General features: G+C 53.0%; 2 protein-coding genes and 2 long non-coding RNA genes across 4 annotated transcripts; 2 read left to right on the top strand and 2 right to left on the bottom strand.

Moving 5' to 3' along the window:
- Positions 1 to 1941: 1941 nt before the first annotated feature.
- Positions 1942 to 5214, bottom strand: Hoxc9 (homeobox C9). The gene is made up of 2 exons (XM_026398707.2): positions 4597 to 5214; positions 1942 to 2843 (listed from the first exon to the last, which is right to left on the bottom strand). The coding sequence occupies exons 1-2, from the start codon at positions 5132 to 5134 to the stop codon at positions 2599 to 2601; spliced, it is 783 nt and encodes a 260-aa protein (XP_026254492.1). The 5' UTR covers positions 5135 to 5214; the 3' UTR covers positions 1942 to 2598.
- Positions 5215 to 5343: 129 nt separating this feature from the next.
- Positions 5344 to 6284, top strand: LOC113189762 (uncharacterized). The gene is made up of 2 exons (XR_003301689.2): positions 5344 to 5613; positions 6047 to 6284. It is a non-coding gene; the product is annotated as an uncharacterized LOC113189762 (long non-coding RNA).
- Positions 6285 to 14960: 8676 nt separating this feature from the next.
- On the bottom strand, positions 14961 to 20141 carry Hoxc10 (homeobox C10). The gene is made up of 2 exons (XM_026398628.2): positions 19292 to 20141; positions 14961 to 16075 (listed from the first exon to the last, which is right to left on the bottom strand). The coding sequence occupies exons 1-2, from the start codon at positions 20040 to 20042 to the stop codon at positions 15798 to 15800; spliced, it is 1029 nt and encodes a 342-aa protein (XP_026254413.1). The 5' UTR covers positions 20043 to 20141; the 3' UTR covers positions 14961 to 15797.
- On the top strand, positions 19740 to 22003 carry LOC113189734 (uncharacterized). Its single transcript, XR_003301686.2, has 3 exons — positions 19740 to 19826; positions 20219 to 20338; positions 21139 to 22003. It is a non-coding gene; the product is annotated as an uncharacterized LOC113189734 (long non-coding RNA).
- Positions 22004 to 23809: the final 1806 nt, after the last annotated feature.

Here is a 23809-nt window from a genome sequence, read left to right on the forward strand (position 1 = left end):
GGAGGGGAAGATTAGGGAAGGAGGGCATTTGCTAACCTCTCTCTCCACCGCCAGCTTTCATTTATTTCCCCAGAAGTGTGTCGTGTTGTTTTAATTAATAAGTGATAATGAATAAAAATCGAATCCATTCCTGACCTGCAGGCTGAAGGCTGGGCTGGGATTGTATATTGAACCGGGCGGTGGGCCTGTTCTGAATCCCAAGCGCTCCTCAGGGTCTTCCAGCCCTGCAGCCCTCCTTCCTGCCCGCAGCAAGGCCGGCTCTGGCGGGCAGGCTGCAGGAAGCAGGCCGAGCTGATGGACGCCGAGGGGAGGCGACAGGGCCTTCGAGCAGGGGCGGGGTGGAAGCCCGGAAACACCGCCGAGCTCGGTCTGGGACAGAAGCCCTCATCCCAGCGGTCTCAGCTGAGGGAGAAAGGGGTGTCTTGGCTTCCATCAAGTGAGGAACTGAGGCCAGGGTTACAGAACAGCAGAGGGCCAAAGGGAGAAGTGAGAAAACCTTTCCAAAATACCAAGAAAACAATGCTTCTGGAATTGGGGAGGAGGTCTCCTAAGCAGGAAAGAGGAGCAAATATTTCAACAACAACTAAATTTGTTGTTGCAACTTGATTGTTCCCCAAAATATTACCACAACAAAATTTTCACCCCTTTCCACTTTCCTCCAGACCTCAAAATTGGAATGTTTAATGGAAGGAGTGGGTAAGAGATTCAAATAATTAAGTAGAGACTGGTCCCTACAAGTGTATCAACAGTCCTGCGAGGTGATGCTTTGGGGGAAGCAGCATATGGACTGGGACCCCCAATTATTGTCTTTTATGGTGGTATCCTCCAAATATTCAGAGCAACACCCTGCACCCTCAGCAAAATGGGCAGCCTGAGATATTAAAGGGCTATATTTCAAGCAGTCTGATTTTAATAGTTTCCAGATTGGGGGATTTCCGAGAAAGGGGGCGCCCGGCCCAGGCATATACCCAGCAGCTTGTGTCTGCTTCTGATTAGCAGATGAAAACTGCTGGTTTTAGGGAAGGCGCTCTGGGGTGCAGCTCAGTCAACCAGCCCCTCTAGGCTGTTACACACACACCCTCACCTTTGTGCTTGGGGTCTCACAGCCACCAGGGAGCACCCCACTCATGGCTAATCTCTAACCAGCTTCCTTGGGCCACACCAAGCCCTAGGAGTGCTGCAGCTGCTTAGCATGACCCTGGTTACTCCCAGACCAACATGCCAACTCAACACCAGAAAGAGGCAGAGACTGACAAGAGAACTAGGAGGAGAGGAGAGCATAATGATTGAGAAGTAGAAAGTAAATCTAATTCTGATTATATTGGCTTTGTCATCTTCTTCCTCTCCTCTTTCCTTCCTCCTCCTCTCCTTCCTTCTTCCCTTCTTTCATTTCTCCTCCCAGCACTTCCTCCTTCTCCTCTTTCTCTTTCCGTTTTGTTCTCTCTCTCAATGCAGTCCCCAATGCTTGTCCTGCTCCCTGAGGCCTGCCTGGTCTTCCTCCTAGCCGAACATCCCCCGTCAGCCTTCTTTTCCTAGTCATCCCTGAAAACACCAAAGCACCAATGCAGCTGGGCAAGAATCCAGCCTGGGCCCTCACCCAGCACCCAACTTTCATCTTCACCTATCTCTCCTCTACGATCTCATGTACTCATAAATTATTACAATTAATTACAGCCAGGGAAAGCCATTCATGCTGTGCCCCCCCCCCCATCTAGCCACCAGGAAACTTGGGAGGCAGGCACCAGCCAGGCCTCTGCCTCAGCAGCTTCCACTGCTCCCCTGGAACCCCCACCCCCACCCTGCCCTGCCCCAGAGAAGCCACAGGCATTTGCCCCTCCGAGGTAGCCAGCCTCCCCTAGAGGATCTGAGCACTTGCCTCCTCCACAACATGAGCCTGGTAGCCACAGGGAGGAGAAATAACGAGAACTGGATGCAGTTGGGTTTCTGGTTTTTAAAGCAACTTGGATATATTAACACAGAGCTGTTCTACCATAACAAACAGAAGCACATTACAGGACCGACGCTGGGGACAGACGCTGAGGGTGAGAGGGAACGCTGCTATATACACGCTTGAGGCACCGGCCTGTGCCGCCCGACCCAGCCTGCGCGTCCTGGCCCCTCAGCTCCTGGGTTGGGAATCATTGTTGTGTGTGTATGTATGTGTGTGTGTCTTTTTTTTTTTTTTGTACAAAATCTGCACACAGAATGCCCCAGGCCTGGGAAGGGATCGCCCAGATCAAATATGGTACAGGAAAAAATAGAAATATAGCAATTCAAGTACTGGCTTCTCTGAAGAAAGGAGGAAAAAATCACATTTGTGTGTGTCATTTATTTCTGTTGCGCTGGGGGGAAGAGAATTCAGTTTCTCTTCTGCCTCTTTATCGCTGGGTAGAACTAACTCTAAAACACCAATTTCTCAACACTTAACCCTCCCAAATCGCGAGTTTTCCTTTTTCCCTTTTTTAAGCTGATTGGCTTTTCTCTATCTTGCTCCTTCCTTTTCTTTTCGTGCTTTCTTTCTCCCGCCTGGGTTGGGATATTTTTGTGGGGTTTCTGTTTTTCCCTTGGCTGTGCTGAGGCAGCAGGCTGGGGCAGGGTTTAGGATTGCTCCTTGTCGGTTTTCTCTTTATTCATCTTTTTCATCTTCATCCTCCGGTTCTGAAACCAGATTTTGACCTGCCGCTCAGTGAGATTGAGAACCCGGGCCACCTCGTACCGACGGTCCCTGGTTAAATACATATTGAAGAGAAACTCCTTCTCCAGTTCCAGCGTCTGGTACTTGGTGTAGGGGCAGCGCTTCTTCCTCGTGGACCGGGCGTGGATCCAGTTGGCCACGGGGTTGCCTGGAGGGCCAAACACAGGCAAGGGTCAGTGGAGCCCCTTTCCAGCCCAGGACCTCTGCCACCCCAACCCCAGGCTTAGCCAGGCTCCCCAAATCCAATAATTGAACCTGAATTTGGACACGTTTTGCCTTAGGAATTTACCTCCTTCCTCCTTTTGCATTTTGCCCCCTCCCATCTCCCCTCCCTCTTTAGTTTCCAGCACCTAAAACTGTAGGAAATCCGAGGCTATCAAAGCCCCTACAGTCTGGTCCTCAGCTTCAAGAGTAGTAATTCGAGAATATCCTCATAAAAAGTCCAAATTCCCAACCGTTTCATAGGCCCATAAACGCTTCTCTCTCTTGTTTTTTATTTTTATAGCAAGGTCTCTCTCCTCCCCACCTCCCTCCTCCTCTGCCCCCTCCCATCCTCCCAGCCCACGACCAAGTCCTGAAATTTCAGCACTTCTGCTTCCTGACCCTGAGAGTCCCTAAACCCCTCACCACTCTCTCCAGTGCCTGTCTCCCGCTCAGAGTTCAACCCTGCTGAGGCGAATTCTCAGGACGATGCTGAGATGGGGAAAGTCTTTCTCCTCTCTCCAGAGAGCTGCTGGACTTGGGGACAGACTCCCCTATAGCTTGGCCTCCAGTGTCCCCCTCTTGCCAGCCCCAGGACAGGCTATGCAGGAGCTAAGCCTCCAATTTCAGGTTTATGGGAGTAGCTAAGGGCAGGGAGGGAAGCCTTCAGAGGGGTATAATTAGGCCCTGGCCCCTTGTGGGGATAGAGAAAAAGATTTCCTACAGCCCCCTCCTGGGACTCCCCCAGACACTTCCTCACACCCAGGGGACTGCACCCCCTCTCCTGCTGTTTCTCCTTATTTCCCCTTTCTCTGGCCCTGCAGTTCCCACCTGCCCCCCCACCTATCCCAGCCAGACCTCTTTTGCAATACTCTGAAGGTTCCTATCTCCTTGATAGGAGCCTAAGAGTGTGAGTGTGTGTGTGTGTGTGTGTGTGTGTGTGTGTGTGAGAGAGAGAGAGAGAGAGAGAGAGAGAGAGAGAGAGAGATTCTCTAATCTGGGGAGATGCCTTCCCCATTTCACATCCCTGACACCCATTCTCTACCCTTTCTCCTGTAAACCCTCACTAGAGGGTTCTCAAGTTTAAGGAGGCTCAGACCCTACTTCTCTCCCCAGTTCCCTCTGGAAGTCTTGATCTCTCCAAGATTCTAGGCTACAAAATCCCCGAAGACCCCTCAACCAATGCTCCTGGGGGAGGGCAATGGACCTTCTGTTTGTATGAATCCATAGTGGGGTGAGAATTCCCATGCTGACTGGGAGGCAAGGGTGATTTTTCTCCCAGGGGTATTTCCTCTCTACCCCTAGTGTTCTCCTCACCTCTCCCCTGTCCCATCTCAAACCATAAAATGAATCTCGCCCCCCAGCCCAGCCCCTGGCCCTGTCTGCATTTCTTGGAAAGTGGCGATTGAGCCAAAAAGCCTGGGCAGGGAGAGGGCAGGGGTCGCTTTCATCAAGTCAGCCTCTGGGAGAGGAGTCCCCCTTCGACCCTCTCCCAACCTGGCTCCCTGGGCCCCCTTCTCAGACCTTCCTTTCCCTGAAAGCTCCCCAAGGTAATTCGCTTTTATTGAGTCCTCGCCCCCTCGCCCTCGCCCCTCTCCCGCGCTCCCTGGATCGCTCGGAGGGGCTGTAATTCGGCTCCCCCCGCCTGTCCTCCCCTCCCCTCCCGCGCCGGTTGTAAAGGAAAATTGCTCCCAACTTACTGGGGTCCAGGTCGGCCTTCTCCTCTTTGTGCTTGCTGCCGGCGAGTGCGTCCGCCTCGGGCGAGGGCAGTGTCTGCGGGGCGCGGTCGCGCAGCTCCCCGGGCGAACCGTACATGTAGTCCGGGTAGCTGCGGCCGTCTCCCGGGCCGCAGTCGGCGCGGCGCCCGGGGTAGGCGTCCGGCTTGAGGGCGTAATGACGGCCCCCGGCCGGGAAGCTGGGGAAGGAGACGGCGCCGGACAGCGGCTCGAGCCAAGTCCGCATGTAGCGCGTGTCGGCGCCGAGGTGGGGCTGGGGGCCGTACGGGTGATATACCACGGACGACTGCGAGGGCACGGGCGCCCACGACGTGCTGAACACTGCCGGCTTGGGCGCGAAGCTACAGGACGGAAAATCGCTACAGTCCGGCACCAAACCGCTGGGTCTGGCGGCGGCGGGGTGAGCCCCTGTGGCCGGAAACCTGGACGCTAGGAGGTCTTCATTGTCGTGAGAGATGAGCGAGTCCACGTAATAGTTACTGATGGGCCCCGTCGCCGACATCGTAACAGGGTTTTACATACATAAGATTATTGTATGAACTGTATATGTACTTTTTATCTGCTCACAGAACAATCAAGGCAGGTAATTATTTTTCCAGCCTTTTCCCGGCAGCTCATTGGTTCCCCAGCCCCCACGTGATCGTATTTACCCAAAAATACGGCGCGGATCAATGCGCAGGGGCTTTTTTTTCCCTTGCTTTCCCCCCCTCCCACCCCCTCTCTCTGCTGATCCCCGCGACCTGCGTTTTCCTGGGGGTCCGCAACTCTGGACTCCAGGCGCCGGCCTCCCCCCCCCCCGCGCAGGATCGCTGATAATCAGAGAACCCCCCCTTGCCCATGTCCGCTCATAAACAGATGGCTCTCTCCAACCATGAGGATTTTTTAATGGGGTGAAAATACCAATCCCCGAAGCAAGGGTTCCCGGACCCCCAGGGTTGAGCTGGGCGCAGGAGCCCCATAGGGGCGTGGAGGCCGGTGGAGGTAGGTGGAGGAACTATTTCTTGACGTAATCTGTCTCTGTCGGCCCCGACGCTCCCGCAGTCTCTGAGCAAGCCTAGATCAGCGATTGTCAGTTCGGAACGTGGCTTTTAAACATGCGTTTTTAAATAGTGTGTATGTATGTATTTCTTTCAGGAGCTGCAGCAGTGAGGGTGGGAGGGTGGGAGGGGACTGGAGAAGCTGGGGTGGAGGGAGGGAAGGAGGGAAAGGGGAGCATCCTTCTGCCACTGGCCAACTCAACCCCCAAATCTAGGGTAGGGGAAGCTTAGGGAAGATGATCTGCGGGTGGGAGGGGAAGAACTTCGGAATCTCATACACCTTTATCATCAGCCTTGGAAGTCTTCCCTTTGGCACAGATATACAAGCGCCTTTATTTTAAATTTATTGTCTGTATCTATTTATGTTTCTTTGCCAGCTTGAAGAAGTGGAGGAGAGATCTACACAACTTAAGTGGGGCATCCCCATCCCGTCTGCCTGCTCACACTCTTTTGCCCCCAACTTCATCTCTGCGTCACCCTACCCCCCCAACAGAAGTCACTCACTGGTTCTGTCTGCAGAGAGCCAGGGTGAGAACGGGCAAGGCGAGAGAGCGACCTCGGTCGTGGGCAAGTAGCTTGTTTTTACGTCCTTCAATAAAAATTTTATGAGGATCATTTGATTGTTCATAAATGTGTCTTTCATTAAATAAAATTGTAGGCTGTTTTTGGAATGGGAAAAAAGCAACGGAGGAATGGGAGAAAGCAATTTCTTTGGGGTCGGATGCAGGAAATCTGGAGGGGGCAGTGCGATTGTAGGTGAATATCAGAGAACTTGGATTAACCCCCCAATAGTTGGTTGCTACCCTCCTTAAATTTTGGGTTCACTGCACAGCCCTAGGCTTTACATCAGACTGTCCCATGGTGGTTTAGTAAGGGGGAGGGCATTAGGCAATCAGAAAACCCTCAGTGTGTGTGCAAGAGGGGGGTAGGGAGATTGACTGGGGGCAGGAGAAGGACAGGTGATTGTCCCTAGAGGTGGTGCACTTAGGCAGGGCAGAGTGAATTTGAAGGAAGGGTGCAATTTCAGGGTCAGAGGGAAGAGTCTCAGTGTGCTCAAGGGGAAATAGGCAGGAGCTGGGGCTGAGATGCTGGCTCTGAAGGCAGCAGGGAAGGAGGCTTCCCAGATCCATCCATGCTTGCCCTGCTTTCCCTCTTCTATCCCCAGGAGGGGACCAAATGCCAGGGGTGGGGGTGAGTGCTGGATTTCTCATGTATCTGGATTGCTCTATCTCCTCTGGGGTGATAGAAGGGCTGGAGAGTGTATTAGGTGTATTTGGTGGCGTGGAAAGTTGGGGGGAGGGCACAGCTGCAGCTCCAAGCTTGGACCCCAGCTCCATAGGTCCCCTCCCCAGTCCCCTCTCCTCCCCATCTTCAGTTCTTTCCATTTCGGTCTACCGGGGCTGGGATTTCAATGCACAGAGGACATGAGGGAAATAATCTGACTGGGGAGAGGCAACGGGGGTCTGCAGCCTTGTCCCCCTCAGCTCCTACTGTCTTCTCCCTCCATCTGGATTGGCTGGGAAACCTAAATTACAACAAGACAGAAAATCTCTTTGGCCTTGATGGAGTCGGGTTAGCTGTCAATCAAAAATCTTCCTCACTAGTTCAAGGAAAAGACGGAAGGTTCCAGTCCTTCTGCAGAGGCTTTCTCCAAATCCCCAGTGCAGTAAGCACCTCCCCCAGCCCTTGGTGGCTGGGGACCGGCCTGGCTCTTGGGCGGCTGCTGGCAGCGATAAGCAGAGACATTTAGCCTTCAGCGGGGCCCCGGGCCAGACTGCGACCAAGAGGACACCAGGGGACAGAGCCTGAGAGAGACTGAGACCCAGACAGCCTAAGACAGACCAACTGAAACAAGGCGCCAGGCCCAAGAAAGGAAAGAAGGAAACAGAGGATTAGGATAAAAAGAAAAGAGGTGGGGGAGAAGAAAGGAAGGAAAGTAAGCTGAAAAGAGAGGAGGGAAAGGAAGGCATACAGATAGCTAGCCCAAAGAAGGGCAGTGATAAGCAGGCAGGCAGGCAGGCAGGACAGGGCAGGGCGAGAGCTGAAGGAGCAGCCGTGGCATTGTGCAGTCCGCTTGCTGCTTGCTTGCCGGGCCTTTGCAGTGGGACCGACTCCGGGCGCAGCAGCCACTTCTGTCTGGACACAAAGGAGGAAGAGGCCTCTTCTCCTGCCCCTCCTGGGGGACGAGCTCGGGTGGGTACACTAGGCCTCCGGAATACAGAATCCCATATTGGCCCAGGCAGCCTCCCAGGCGACTGGAGGCTGAGCCATGCTCTAGTCAAGGAGCGAAGAAACAGAAGGAGAAAGAGCTTTCACGCCTGCTCCTCCTTTGCGTTTTCGCCAGGCAACAGGGCCTCTCTGCCCCAACCCCAGCTTTCCTGCAGGAAAGAGTCTTTAAAGATCCTCTCCTATGGACTTCTGCTCTTTGGGAGAGCCCCTCAACTGGACATCGTGGCTGTAAAGAGACGCCCCCTTCTTTCCTATCCCCTTTGAACACAGCCTTCTTTTCAACTCTTGAGCTGCCTGAGCACTGGCCTGCCTACCCTGCGGAGTCTACAGCAGTCAGGCGTCAGGATCACCATCCAGGGATCTTTGCTGCCCATTAAATCCCCCAGGAAACCAAGGGAGATTGTTGCCTTGCCTTGCTTTTGGGAGCAGGAACTCCAACCCTCCCCACTAAGTCACAGGCACAGCTGTGGATCAGGAAGCAGGCCTTGCCCACAGCGCCCTCCTGGCCAATGTCCCATTTTCCCTATGCCTCTCAGAGAGAGGCAGCCGTGGGGAGGCCTTGGAGAGCCTGGGAGTCTTAAAGTCCAGTAGGCCCAAGTAAGACAGGTTCCACAACTACATTGTGAGTTGCAACCCCTTTTTGCCATATTTGGAGACAGGATGGCAGGTCAGGACTTTCAAGCAGGCTTTCAGACTTCCCCTAAACCCAGGTGTGGGGGGCACAAGGATATGGGGGCACCAAGAAGGACGGGGTTATCTTACTGGGGTTCAGTTACTCCTGCTGAATCTTCCATTCATATTTCAAGGCTCCCTCTCACCCACACCACTCCCTTCAATTTTCCTTAGCACTGCTGGGGCAATTTGAGAGACCTGGGGGCAGCTGAGAGTCCCTGTTGGTGTGTGTAGAGGGGACCCAGTTCTAGCTAGCAGTTCTGTGAATTCACTTGGATTGCTTAACATTCTTCTCCCCCCCCCCACAAAGATTTCACTGGGCACAGGAGAGTCCCTTAAGGGGGAGGGGCACGCTTACTCTATCACCTCAAACCTGGGCAGCTGAGACCACAATCAAGCTAGCACCGTGGGAAGGACAGACAGACAGGTTAGAGTCATCCCCTCCCCCCTGTCCCGCGGCTCCCTTTCAGTGATTTAAATTCCCTCCGGTTCAATCCACACCGTCAAGTTCGGATTAAATTTAAAACAGGCTTTTCCCTATGCCCCCAGTGGGCCATCCCAGCCGCGGCAGGCAGGGAGCCCGCTCACCGCTCCTTAGCACCAGCCCTGCGCGGCGAAGGCCTTGCTCCATTTGCTTTCATTTTCCTTCTCCCCCTGAAATGGGCTCATTTCACCTCTCAGCTGTCCTCTCCCCTCCCCGCCCCCTCCTGGGTTCCCTTCTATTTTCCCCCCTTCTTTTCTGATTCTTCTTTGTTGGGAAAAACACACCCACACACAACTCCTCCTAGCTAAGGCCTGCCTGCGCTGGAAGCAGAAACTGAGTCCTCTTCGCCTGCCGCGAGGAGACCCGCGTCCTGCCCCCACCCCAGGTGGGTATCTCGGATCCCTGCACACCCGGAGTCAGGCCCCCAAGCCCAGCAGGAGTGAAATCCCCAGGGCCTGTGAACGTGGCCCTCTCAACGCCACGGCCTGCCGCCCGGCCTGCATTCCCGCTGACGCCCCCGCCCTGCCGCTCCGCAGCAAACGGGGCTATTTCCGGCTCCCCCAACACGTTCTGGTTTTCCAGCCTGGGGAGTGGCTGGAGGGGGAGCCGCCCCAGAGCTAGGGCTGCCCTCTGCCTGGAACCCCAGTGGCCCTGAGCGCGTTGTTACCTGATCTTTTGTGTGATGTATGTGTCGCAAAGAAATTTGCAGTGACTTTGGAGCCCAGACTGAGGAAGCCGAGGTAGCGAAAGGAGAGACAATACCGGCCCGAAGTACAATTAAGGGGCTAGAGCCTCTGGTCTCTCCCCCGCCCTCCCTGCCTGACTGGGAGCTGTCTAGCCTCAAACCTCAGGGCGACTCAACGAACCTGGAGCCAGAAACTCAGCCCGTGGCGGGGAGAGCAAGAGGACTCCGCATCAAGAAACCAGGGGAAAGCTCCCTTCCAAGTTGGGGGCGCCGTAACCCGCCCTGCTGAGTTGCAGAGAATCCAATGAATGAAAGTGCGCATTCCGACGACTAATTTTCCCCCGAATTGTCTCAGCCTTTAGAAGGAGAGCCTAGGGTTTGGGACTTCTCAGACAGTCAGACAAACCGCATCTCCCGAGACGGACAGACTCACAACATGAGTGTGAGCCTGAAATAATATACAGGTTCAACATTCCCCGAGGCCTCCTTGCCAGGCCTGGCGGGCGCCGATCTCCCTACCTTCTCTCCCGCCAAGGCCTCAGGCAAGAGACCCAGATGACTCCGTCCCTCTGGCTTGGTCCAATCCCGCCTCGGGAAGCGCCTTCGTTACCTGCTCCTCGGCTCCCCATGGCCACAGATGCAGGGCAGCAGCCTCCCGCCGCCGGGGGAGGAAAGCCCCGGCCACCGCAGCCCGTCGCCACCCGCCCTCCTTCCCTCCCTCCCTCCATCTCGCCCTCCCTCCCTCTCTCCCTCCCTCACGCGCTGCCGCTCGCGGGGCCCTCCCGCGGGCAACCTGCTCTGGACCAAATCCAGGTATCTCCGAAAGAGAAAAAAGAAAGAACCTCTTCTATGAAAATGGAAAAAAAGGAAGACCTTTAACTGCATTTATTTTTTCTGCTCTGACCATTGGTCGGCCTCCGTTTAGATGTCCAGGACACAGCCCAGAAGCCGCAGAGGTGTGCCGGGCCTGCTGCCTCGCCCACACTGACCGCCGCGCCCCCAGCACTGCACGCTGCACACCCTCAGGGCCGCCGCCCCCGGCAGCCCAAACACGCAACAGACCTCAAGGTCCTTCCTACAGACTCAACATCCGGTTGCCGGCCTCGCCGCTGACCACAGCCCTAGAGCCCACTTTGCTCCGTCTGCGGCCGAAGTCCACACACGATCCACCTTGTTGGTACTCTAGCACCCTGCCCGGACACCCTTCCTAGTCCAGTCGCCAGCTGGGCTACACTTGGGCTGCGGCGCTGCCCAGGACTTTAAACCTCATCCCCCGAGTGGGACCCACACAAAGCCAGAGAAAAGCTGGCGTTCCCACCCGTAGCCTCAGCCTCCGGTTTCCGCCTCCCCCTTCACCTGTTCCCAAGAAGAGCTTCCTTCATCTCCAAGCGAGCGCGGAGGCAAGGCCGATGGCAGGGGCGAGGTCTCAGGGAGGCCACAGAGATCAGTCAGGCTGTGCCGGAGCCCCCGCAGCCGGCGAGATAGCTGAGAGACCAAGGCTCTCCTTGGCGAGCTCTTGCCTTTTCCGCCTTCTCCCGCAAGTCTCAAACACTCACACGCGGAGAGTTCAGCTCTATAAATCCTGCTCCTCTTTCTCATATCATAATTAAAAAAAACCAGTAGGGGAGGTTTTAACTTTTATTGCGATTTCTAGAGTTGGGCTGAGGAGCATATATTAAGTTTACGCTTATGCGCTCTCTGCGGGGAGGGTCCTTTAAGAAATAAAAATCCATCTTAATATCCGCAGACGAGAGAGATAATTTTTCCCTCCTCTTCACGCTGTTCCTTCTGAAGACTCCCTTCCAGCGAAGCGAATAAATAATTACCATCGCCTTAGCCATGATCCACTGTCCCAGGGCCCTGAGGTGGACTCTGATTACCAGACTGGCCCTCACCTTGGCCCTATGAGACCTTGCTCCATTTCTTGGGATCCAGGGAGGAGGACCCATTGACCCCTGGCTCTGTGATCACCCCTTAGAAGCCCACTAGCTTTGAAATGGAAATGGGAGCAAAGGGACCCAAATCACAGAAGTCGTTCATTGGTGAATTTCGGCCCATCAGGGGACACTATCTCCAAGTCAAGCGTTTTTGAGCACCCTGCTCCAGCCTGGGACTCCCCTTACCCCAGTCGGCTGTGTGCTTGGGTCAGACTAAAGACTCAAAGGCTGCTAAAGGGTCCCAAACCAGGGGAGTCCCTTGCTTGCCTCCCACCAGCTGGCCTGTCTCTCTGGAAACCTCCCCATTTCCCTGGGAGCCATAGAGATTTGAGTATATCCCTCCAAGGGAAGATTTTTTTTCTCTCACAAAGGGATAGAAGATAGACTGACGATTCAGTTGGGGGGAAGGAAAGGCTCTATTTCCATTTTCTCCAGTTTCCTTGAGGTTCAAAATAAATCTCTTTGTGTAAGAGAGAAGAAAAAACTGAACGAGTATGTGTATAAATAAATACAGGGGATTTGAGAGAGCCTAAAGGAGACAGAGAGATAGAAACAGAGACCTACATTCATGCAAGGGTGCATATATCTGCCCCCCCTCAGCAAAATGACTGGAAGAATATAGAACTCTATGTATATATTTTGTTACAGAGACATGATTTTGTCCCCTATTTGAAAGTTTATGTTTTAATAATCATTATTATTCCAAAGTAAGAGAACTAGCAATCCAAACTCTTTTTGGCTTCCCTTATCCAGTATCTCTGAGAACCGGGGTGTATCTCCCCATTCTTTCTGACCCCTCCCCCATTTTTCAAAGGCAAGGAAACCTCTTTTGAGACCCTTCTTTCTAGCAACCAGGGCCAAAACTGAGGAACCCATTTCAAAAGGAGTGGAGGAAGCTTTACAAAGTTTCTCATTACTCAGATTTCCCCCTACCCCATTCTCCTCCCCTCCTCCCACTGGCATTAGCCAACAACCTTCCCAACAACATGGTAATGGTGGGCGCTGGCAGCTTGTGTTCACCCAGACATTTCCATGGAATGCAAAGATAGGTAACTGCCTGACAGCCACAGACTCACAGATACACAGACCAAGGCCTATGGGCAGAGACTTCTAGACAGACCAGAGCCAGGTTTTTGCCCTGATATTTCCCAGTAGGGTGTTTGTGAGGGTTTCTACTTGGACTTGGTAGCTTTTCTAACCTGCCAACACCCCATATATGTTCTTCCCTTGGAGATGGAGCTATAGAAGGGGAAGAGGAGGCAGCTGGGCTGTCGTTCATAGTTCCCCAACTCTTAGAACCTCCAGGCACCTCGCTTTTCTAATGAGAAGCTCCAGCCCCAGCCAACTAGAGGCATTTTCTCTTTTGGAAGTGGTAGGTTCCAGAGACCCTTCCTCCTTCCCCTAATGATTCTGCCCCACCCTGCTGTCCAACTGAGCTGGCCCGCCAGGCCAAACTCAAAACTCCTGAATTTCCTTGGAATTGGCTGGACCTTCTTTGTCTGTCTCCATCAGCTGGGCCCAGGAGACAATAGCTGCAGGAAAAACTCCTTTCCCTCAGTCACAGGGATTAGGACAGACTGGGGAGGGGACAGTATAAAGCAGGGTTCTGCGGTCCCATTCACAGCTTGCACCCACTTTGCCCTATCTGGGAGGGGGCTGTGGGGCAGTCTCACTGGGGAGAGAATGGGCAGGAGAGATGGGTTGGGGCCCTCGACGAAAACCGACTGATGTAACTCAGGCAGTTTCTTGTTGCCGAGTTCAAAACTCAATCCCAACAACATGAAACTACCTAAGCCACAGATCAGCTGAGCAAGCAGGGCGGGAGATTCAGCTTTGCATCTATCCGGAGGAGAAGGGAAGGGGGTTGGGGAAGGAAGAAATTCAGCCCCGTCCCCCTTTCCGCCCCCACAACCTCCCTAAGGACTAGAGAGAAGATTTTGTGTGGCTGGGTGGGTAGGGAGTCTGCCTTCATCAGTTTCTGGTCTAAGCAATCACTAAGGGAAACTCTGGTGAAATGGGACCGCTAGCCGCCAAATCCCTGCCCCACCCCCAGCACCGCAGTGGAGCTATTTCCCTGCATCTGGCCCTGGCCCTGAGGGAAGCTGGATCCTCCTTCCACTCTTGAGCTGGGTCCTCTGTCTTGTCCATCTGGCTCTCCTGTACTCTCCTACACTCTGTGATCTTTTCCCTCTTCCAGCTCAGTTTAGGCTTCCTGGTGAACATGAATTGTACCACAGCGCCTGTGCTCTGAAGCCACTTCCAATCAGACCACTTGCCTGGCAAAGCCCTACAGGCAGGGAGTGTAAGGACCAAGAGCCTGGGCAAGGCTCACACCCACACCAGCAAAAAGCAGGAAAACCTAAGCTTCAAGCTCCAACCTACTCTACCTCTCCCTCCTCCCTCCAACAGACCACCAGACTGAGAGACACCTAGACCAGTGCGTGAACCTCGAGACGACTCTAAGTGCCCACAAAGATAAAGAAGCCAAAACCACCAATTTACCCCTTTAACCACCGAACCCCATAGCAATGGGCCGGGGAGGGGAAGAGAGGGAGCTCAAGGCTGCTGCCCTCCGCTGCCAGTGCCCACCAGGCAAGCCTGGGCTCTTAGCAAGCACGGATGCCTGAAACACCTTCTTCCCGGCTTGCCCACTGCACGCCAAGCACCTGGGGACGCTGCTAGTCCCCACTCCGCCGCCAAGAGAAGAACAAGAAACCGCTTCTCTTACCTTGTCGCTGCTTCCTCCTCCTGCTGCTGCCGGCGTTTCTGTTAGCTGCTGTCGATGTGTCTGTGTGTGTGTGGGGGGCTGAGCTCCTCATGCCCCTCGGCGGTTAAGTTTATTCCTCTCTTTGGATGGGTAGGGGGCTCTTGGGGTGCCCCCCAGCAGTGGTGGGGTGCGCCCAGCCCAGCACCCCAGGCAATCAGATCCGTCTGCTCCTCAAGATTGCAGTTTGCTCTCTGCCTCTTTCCCTCCTCCAGTCACCTTTAAATGCATCTTTTACTGCAGCACCACATTATATTTGCAGATCATAAAATCCACCTCTCGCGCGCACCAAGACCGTCCTGACATTACTGTTTTATGACCTTGACTTATTGTGGTCACCTGGATAATATTTAAATCAACGTTATGGTCTCTCACTTACATTAAACCCGCCAAGAGACGTTCTAGAAAGGCTCTAGGAGATGAGTCAAACACAAAACACACACATCCACACACACAGCTTCTTTGGGGGAGGGGGTGTTGCTAAAAAATACTAAAAACAAAAAAACCACCCATTTGAAGCTTATGATTCCGGAAATTTATTAGGATTTTTTTCTCCATTAAGGAAGCTACATGCAAAAGATACAACATACAGAATATCTTTAAATAACACAACTCCCAGACAGGGACAGGGCAATTTTTTTTGGGGGGGGGTCATTCTGCCTTTGCTTTGCTATGTTCTATTTTTAATTTTTTTTTTTGTTCCTCTGCATGGAATTTCTGAGATGTTAGTGGATAGGGGACATGGGGTGCTGGGAGGGGTGGGAGAAAAGCAGAAAGCAGTACAAATACAAGACTTCAAGCAGATTCTTAGAGCGATTGGGAGGTAAAGACACAGAGAGGGTTTGGTGGAGACGCTGGGTGCTACGACAGACACACAAACACTAGCCGAACTTTCCAAAACGTCTATTATTCTAAGGAGGAAATGCAGCAAGGAAGAAGCGATTCTGACTGACTGTGCTCTGCGAGATTACAGACCCTCTCTGTTTGATTATTTTTCTTTTCTTCGCCTACAATTGGGTGGATTCGATCTTAATTTTGCACAGAGAACAGAATGCTGTGTGTGAGTGTGTGAGTGGGTGAGTGAGGGGCTGACACACACACCAGTCACACTCCCACCCCCATCTATGAGGGCATACACCACACCCCACACCCAAGCACCCCATTTCTCATGCTTTAGGTAGAAGCATCCTCGCAGCACGAACCATAGGTCCCTTGGAAGGAGAGTCTGAGGTCTTTGCCTTTTTTGCAGGCGCGTTGCATTTATACTCAGGGAGGAAAAAAAAAAAATATCACCAGGCACAAAGGGAGGAGGGGCGGGGAAAGGAAGGAGGAGGGAGGGGGAGGGGAGACCGCGCACTCAGGTGAAATTAAAATTGGAGGTCAGTTCCCGGATCCGATTCTCTCGGTTCATTTTCTTGAGTTTCATTCTGCGATTTTGAAACCAGATTTTGACTTGTCTGTCTGTAAGGTTAATGGTCTTGCTAATCTCCAGGCGGCGCTCTCGCGTCAAATACATATTGAACAGAAATTCTTTCTCCAATTCCAGCGTCTGGTGTTTAGTATAGGGGCACCTCTTCTTCCTTCCGCTCTTTGCTGTCAGCCAATTTCCTGTGGTGTTTTCTGCCTTTATCTCCTCTGTTAAAAATAACATTATTTACATAAGTATCCCTCGAAGATGCAAATCCTCCCAGCAGGGCTGCAGCCTTTGCCAGCCTGCTGTTGGGGCGATTGAGGGAGCAGAGGGGAGCTGCTCTCACCCCACAGGCCTAGCCAGTGGGATCCTCTTGGGGACAAGACTTTTAGAATTTCTTTGGGTCTAGACTTACAGGGAAAAAAGGGTGCAGGTTCTTGCCTTTCAAACATTCATTTAATCTAAATCACCCAAGTCCACATTAATCTATCAGATCCTGAGTATTCTCACTTTTCTCAGCTTGCTCACCCTGGTGGGTTCCTTTAAGCCTCTCCAGGGCCTCCCTCAACTCTGTTCTTCTCCAGCTCTGGAAAATTCCAACCAAACTGAAGAGTATTTTCCAGGCCCCAGACCCAAGTGCAGAGTCCACCCCAGAGCCCAGAGTCAATTTCCAAAGAGCTTTGGCCTTTCAACTCAGTGGAGGGACTTTGTTCCAGCCTCTGCAGCCAGAGGCCACTGCATTGTCCCTGCACCAGGCTCCCAGCTCTAACTCCCACCTGAGTTGCCATAGAGTGACTGTGCTCTATTAGATCTCCCTGTTGCCATCTCTTTCTCTCCTGGCCATTTCCCCTAGGTGTGTGTAGCTGAAGCAGGGAAGCTTGTTGGAATAGTGAAGGTCAGGGGCAACAACTTTGTGGCAGGCCTAGGGGTCCTCAGACATATTCCCTGGCCAGAGGACCTAAAGTCAAGGAAGAGAGGAATCCCGAGATATTTTAGCCTACTAAAAATTTCCTGCCCAATCTGGGTGTAGATAGGTACATATGCTTGCAAATATACATGTATACCTGCAGAGATACACATTTGCATATTCATATGTACACATAGGAATGTACACATGTCCACTTATATGAGGAGATACTGTAGTGTAGTGTGTATTTCCTATTATCTTATTAACAGCTTCTCTCCCTGGCACACATTCTTTCTGAAATGGACCAGCCTTGCTCTTAAAGCAGCAGAAGGGAATTTGGCCATTTATTAAGGAAAAAATGTAGTCCAAAGACCTAAGAGGAGGCACCCAGCAAATAAGTCTGCTATGGTTCTGTGCTCTCTCTCTCCTCCTTATGCCAAAGGAAGCTGCCAGGTTCCAGGATCTTATCTTGATTGGGAGTGGGAAGGGAGTACTAAGGGAGCCAGAAAATACCAGAAGGATGCACACTGGAAACTGCAGTATAAAAATATCGATGTCTTTTGATTATTCTCCATCCTTTGCACCTGCCCCATCCTGCCAAATTGTGTACAGGCTCTATGCATATAACCCTGTCTTGTTTATTTTTCTTATTGGTGTTGGGTTTGGGGGGGAGGAGAGAAATTATAAATGGGGAAGTTCAGCCACAACCTGTCTTTGCCTCTGGCCTGATGGAGACACCAAAAAGGGAGGGAGACAAGAAGAGCACAGGCAGAGTACAGGCTAAGGGGATTAGTTGGAATAGGAGGGTTTAGGTTGTGGTGTGGATAGCAGGAGAGAAAGAGGAGCTTATAGGGATGGGTGCAATTTGAGTTGGGAGATGGATTTGTTAACCTTGACTTTGCTTTTGGTGGGGCTAGGATACAACTTTTTCTACCATAAATCTGTGTCCCAATCAAGCTCAGTGTCTGTGGAGAGTGTATAAAATTAGACCTTCACAATGCATATGTACCACAAGGAAGGTTTCATGTGTGTAGCTGCCTCACTCTCCCTCTTATCCTCACAAACACACCAGTGGTCATCTTCTGGCCAGGATCTCTGTGGACTCATTTGCCAAGGCCACCTTTGTAAAGCTGACCAAAGAGAGTGAGGTTCTACCCATTCCTGAAAAAAGAGTGCAGATATCTATGTGAGCGGGCATGAGTGAGTGTGTGAGGAACATGTCAGAGGGGTGTGTGAGTGTGACACAAGTCGCCGTCAGGCATGCGTGTGTGCGTCGCTTCCATATACAAAGCACCACAAGATCCAGCCCCCCCCCCAGTCTGCTCCACTCTCAATATTTCATCTACCTTTACACCCAATGAGCCCTTCTTATATACTGCTGCCAGTAGCCAGTGTCATAGGAAGCAGGTTTATTCCTCCCCGTTGGGCCTTTTCCGATGCTTTTTGCTCCAACTTTTCAGGGAAAGTCATTACCCTCAGCCTCCCTCCCCTGCTTATGTGTTTCCTCCACATTCTTTCCCCAGGTGTCAGAGAAAGATCCTAAAGGTCCCCAGTTCCTAGAGCAGAAATGAATCTTGAACCCTGAGCTTGAACTCTAGCTAGGCTTTCTCTCTCTAACCAAAGTCACAATGAAATCCAACCAAAGCCACACTCCCTTTCAGGAGAAAACCGCTTGCCACGCACACAGAATTTTCCAACCACTCATTTGTAAGCTGCTTTTGAAAACCAATGGGGAAAATGTAATTTAGCTAGGAAAACAAAACCAAAAAAAAAAAAAAAAGGAAAAGAAAAAAATTTAAAGGAGGAAACCACCACCACCAACAACAACCAAAAAGAAAAACTTAAAACATTCCAAATGCCCTGTTTCAACGCCATCTCCTAGCCAAGCATCTGGAGGAGAGGGAGAGATGTGGCGGGCAGCCCTTCACCTCCACCTCTTCCGGCTTCAGCCCTCCAGTCTAAGGCCCCGGGGCCAGACAAGCCAAAAACCCAAGAAGCCCAAACCCTATGTACATCTCAAACCCACAAACAGCAAAACGCGTTTCGCAGGAAACAATTTTCAACTGGGAAAACGCAGTAAAGAGAAATCCCTCATCTCAAAAGCCTTCCCACTTCCTGGCCTATGATCGCCATTTTAAGCTTTTTGTGAGCTTTTGACCTAAGTGGGGCACAATCAGCCCCCCACCCCCAGGACACCAGTGTTGAGAAAGCAAACCAAAACCAGCACGCGCCCAGGAGCCATCATCCGTACTGGGCAGCACAGGGCGCCTGCAGGCTGCCTGTGGTGCGCACCGCCCCGCCTTAGCACCCATGGCCCGGGCTGGCCCGGCACCTCCACATCGCCGCTTACCTTCCCAGCTAATGACGCGCTACCAGCCTGGCGCCCTGCAGACATCAGTCGCAAACCGTGGTCGCCTTCCCAGGACCTCCGGTTTTCGAGGCCTCAGCCCAACCCTCCCCCCTGCCCCTGTCCTGGTCACGAAGACCAAGTGCCAGAGCGTCCCAGCCCGGCCCGCGGCCCAGGCGGCCTTACCTTTCGCTTCGTTATCCGAGGTATCTGGGCTGGAGTCCGCAGTCTTGGCCCGCTCCTTTTCGCTCTCCGAGGGGCTGCTTTTGGGGCCCGCCAGGCTCTGCTCGGTCTTGATCTCATTGGGGCTAGGGGTCTGGCTGTCGGACTTGGGGGTCTCAGGGAAACTCACTTTGCCCCCGAGCTGAGGCGATTCCAGATGTTCGGCGCGCGGGTTAAGACTGGCCCGCTGCTCGAAAGGGGCTTCGAAGTCGTTGGCCCCGGCGCAGTGGGGCGTCTTGTCCAGCGCCGAGTAGCTCGGGCTGGCGCGGTAGTAGCTGGGGACGGGCACCTCGTGTTCCCCGAGGCAGGACTCCGGCAGGGGGTGGGAGTAGAGAGCTGCCTCGGGGCCACTTTTCGCCCGCTTCTCTGCGCTGTACATGCAGCAGACATTCTCCTCCTTGACACTAGGTGGGTAGGAGCAAGAGGACAGCGGCCTGCCAACAGGTTGTTCCAGGCGGTAGGCGGCTTTGGGGTCGCCCCAGGAGTCCAGCTGAGAGAGGTAGGACGGGTAGGTGTTGAGGGCGAGGTTGGGACTGCCGCCCTCGTCCCTTTTGGAGAGCGAGGGCGCGAGCCCGCAGCCTCTCATCACCCCGCAGTTGAAGTCACTCCCAGATTGCATATACATGCCTGCGCTCCGGCTATAGCGCTCTCCTCCGCCCGGCGCAGCCAAGGGCTCCGCGTACGAGTTCGGAGTTACATTGCGAGGGCATGTCATTTTCAGAGAGAGGGGTTTTTAAGGAGCAATACTACAGCGGAGGAGCTGACATCTTTTTTTTCCCCCATCCGGGAAGGGGGGGCGGTTGGAGGGGCGGGAGGAAAAAGAAGGGGAGGGGGGGGAAATATCAGCTCCATAATTATCCGCGCATTCGGTCCTCACCATGTGACGGCTAGACCAATGGGATTTGAAAATGGCCTTGATGATTCAGACGGCCGTGACGTCAGCGGGGTCAAGTTGTCGGCAGGCGGAGCGCTCAGCATGGAGTAACAGCGCCACCTAGCAGCTGCCTCGGGGTAGGGGCACTGGAGCCCTTCCCCGCGAACAAAGGAAGCGCCCCCCAGGCGGCAGGGGCGGTGGGGGGGGTGGAGGGAGATGGGGGCGTTCTGGGTAGAGTGGGGTTTGTTTACCCGGGAACCAGCCGGTAACTCCTGGGGAGAGGAGGGAGGAGAGGGGGGAAATGAGGGAAAGTGGGAGAGAGAGGCAACGGGGCTCAAAACAAATTCAAATTAAAAGGTCAAGACACGATTCAGGTACTTCTTCCCTTCTCTTCACCTCCCCTTTTCCTTTTCTCAGCCCCCACCCAATCTTCTCTTGGGGTGGGAGCAGGATGAAGTTTTTTGGGGGGTTGGAGGGGAGTTGGGAGGTGAAGGGTGCTCCTGCGGGCAGAGAAAGAGAAAGTTAAAGAATCCCAAACAGGACTAAAGTTTCAGCTGCCTGTGCTCTGCTTTCTCGGGCTTGGCCTTTTGGGTCTGGGAGTTCGGGGACCGACCGTCTGGGAGGTTGGTCGAGTTGCAAGTTCCCTGTGGGAGTTGCCTGGAAATCTCCAGTGTCTGGGGTGGGTCAGGGAGGGGGTCACGGTCACCTTAGGGCTGCTGGAGAAAGGAGGTTCCTAGTGGATGTAGGGATCCCTGGAGGGAGAAGCCCAGGACCCGAGGTCCCCGATCCCTCACCCCGGAGCTGTGGCCCGGGCCTGGCTGGGCGGGCAGCTCCTGGGTCACTATCTCAGGACTTTGGCCTTGGAGCTGGTTCGGCCGCTTTGCTCCAGGCACTAGCGACCCTTGCTTTCCGCTTGAACTTGTCCCTACTAAAACAGGGAATATTTCTGAAGAAAAAGACCGAACCTGCAGGGACTTTGATCGGATTCGGGGAGTCGCATATCAACACGAAAAATGAGGACATCGGACGTAACCAAATCCGACCCAGAGCCATTGGGCTGGAAGCATTTTTATTTTTTTTTAAAGGAGAAGTGAGGCCGGTCTGTTTTTGTTATTGTTGTTATTGTTTAATAAAGGGAAGGAAAAAAAGGGAAATACATGTTTCAAATAGTTCTTTCCGTTTCTCCATCGCTTTTCTCCCAAAGCGAACAAAACTCTCCACCCCTTCCTCAGGAAACGGAATCAGGAGAATAACTTGTCTTTCCGGTAGCCCCGCATTTTTCTCTGGACAGAGCCTGGGGTTTCGACTTTCCGAAGTGCTGAAGCCAAGCCGGGAAAGGACCCTAACGCCGAGCGCCCTGGCGTGGTCGAGTAAGGAGGCTGGACCGCTTCTAGGGAGGCCCAAGCCAGCGCGGCCAGAAGAGGACTGTGGAAAAAAATCTGCTGAATTCCCTCACCCACGGACTGAAAGACAAGGCGCAGGGGTCCCTGAACCCCCAGAAAATTGGAAGGAGATATGGAGTGTGTGACTTGCTTGCAGAACAGACAGGGGAGATTTGAAATTAGTTTTGTGTTTTCATTTGCAGGGGTCGCCTGGCCTCAGCATGGGGGTTGTCCCGGGCAAGGTTAGGCTGTTTAGGCCCCAGACCAGACTTGGGACAGCCTGGGCAGTAGTCAATCCAGGGAGCCATTTGTCCCACCGCCCATCCCCGGGGAAACAGCCCAGACTTTATGGCCACTCTGTTTGTATTATCTGCATAAGTCTTTCCCCACCAGTTTGATCGAAACCGTTCCCTTTTACGAGGACCCAACGAAAATTTCCCGTCATATTTATCAGCTGAGGATAAAAATTTAGTATGGGAACTGATATTTCCTCATTTATGGGACGATGAAATTAAAGACCAAAGCAATTGAGAATTATATGGCTTTGGGGGGTTCCCTCCCCCCTCTTTCATGTCTCCTTTATTTTCCTGCCTGGTTTGTCTGTCCCTGGAGTTTGTTTTCCCAATCCCCTGCCCTTGTCCCCTGTTTTGGAGTCTAATGGTCCCTTTCCCCCTGACCAGGTGCTGCCTAGCTACCTAAGATTTTTCTGGCCTTTTTCTCTGTGTTAGTGGCTGAGGGCTGGAGCAGCACTCTCTCTCCGATCCCCTACCCAGGCCAGGCTGGGACTGATGGAAGGTGATGAGGGAAGAGCCTCCAAGATGAATCCAAGCCCAGCCTGGGAGGGGATGGTAGGAGTCCCAGAAGAGGGTGAAAGAGATAAATTCTCAAAAACAAGTCCCCAGGCAAAAGCTGAAGAGCCGGCAGGAGAGGAACAAAATCACTGGGCCTCCAGTCTCTCTCCCCCTTACCAGCCTGACCCCCATCCCAAATCTACCACCTACCTCAGCCAGGGGAAGGGATAGAGTTGCTTCAGAATCCTTGCTATTATTAATGGAAATAATACCCTTGGGAGAAAGCCTCCCACCTCCTCACAAGAACGGATAGTGTTTAAAGTTGAAATAATTAGAAGTATGATAAACACGGCCCATTAATGGAAAAAGAAATCAAATTCATCAGCTTAAGTGGGACCCCCGGTGGGACAAATGTTTGCCTCTAATTACTCAAGATAAACGAAAACCCAGAGCCGTTAAACAAGAGCCCGCTCTTGCTCGGACAGTCACAGACTTGAATAACTTGTTGGGTTTTTGCAGACTTTGGGATTCTACCTCAGTGAAGGTAAAAGGAAGAAAGAAGTAAGAAAGAGTGGGCCAGGCGAAAAGAGTATTTGTGTGGCTCCAAAGAAGTCCAGCCTGGTCTGGTTCCCAGCCCTGCCCCCTTGGGCTCCGTCTTTCCCGAGGCCATGAGCAAAGGCAGTTTCCATCCTATTGTCTGGGCCTGGCGTTCAAAGGCATGCTGGCCACCACAGTCACCCCGCCTGCCACTACTGCCAGGTGCCCACCAGCTCTGCTCACAGGACCAAGACTCTCAGCCTGCACCCTTGGCAACTGGATTGGGGCTTAGGAGAAGTCTGTGTCACCCCTGTACCAATTCTTATTAAGCCACTCTCCAACTTCCCGAGATTGCGGAGAGACCTGCACCTAAGACTGACTCTGGGATTCTTCTTACCTCAGCTTGGGGACCCAAATATCCATGGCTGCAGGCCAGAGTTGGGGCTCAGGCTCTGCATGTTCTGGACAAATCTCACCCGCCCCAGAAGCCCTGGCATCTTTTGCTCTTCGTGCCTGGTACCCAGACTCTGAAGGGGCAGCAAGGACGGGCCTGGGCCTCCTGCCGGCTGAGGGTTTCTGAGTAAGGGAGACAAGGAGGGTTTCCAGAGCTCCTGGCATGCTCCAGGAGGATCCAGTGGTTCCACATAGCAGGCCAAGGGCTGAGGCATGAGGGGTCCCCATTAAAAGCAGAAGAAAGTGTCGTACTCAACGGACAGAAAGGAAATTCGGCTGTTTTCTGGGCCGTAGCCCTCAGGTCACCCCAGAAGCACCATGATTTCTCCAGTGAAAATTGTCTGTTTCCCCAAGTGTTTAAGGAAGTCATCTGGGAAATTTTAGAGATGAAATGAAAAAGGAAAGGTGTCTCTTCCGTTGGGATAAAATAATAAAAATAAAATGT

This window comes from Urocitellus parryii, chromosome 5 (genome assembly GCF_045843805.1).
Source record: "Urocitellus parryii isolate mUroPar1 chromosome 5, mUroPar1.hap1, whole genome shotgun sequence".
NCBI lineage: Eukaryota > Metazoa > Chordata > Mammalia > Rodentia > Sciuridae > Urocitellus > Urocitellus parryii.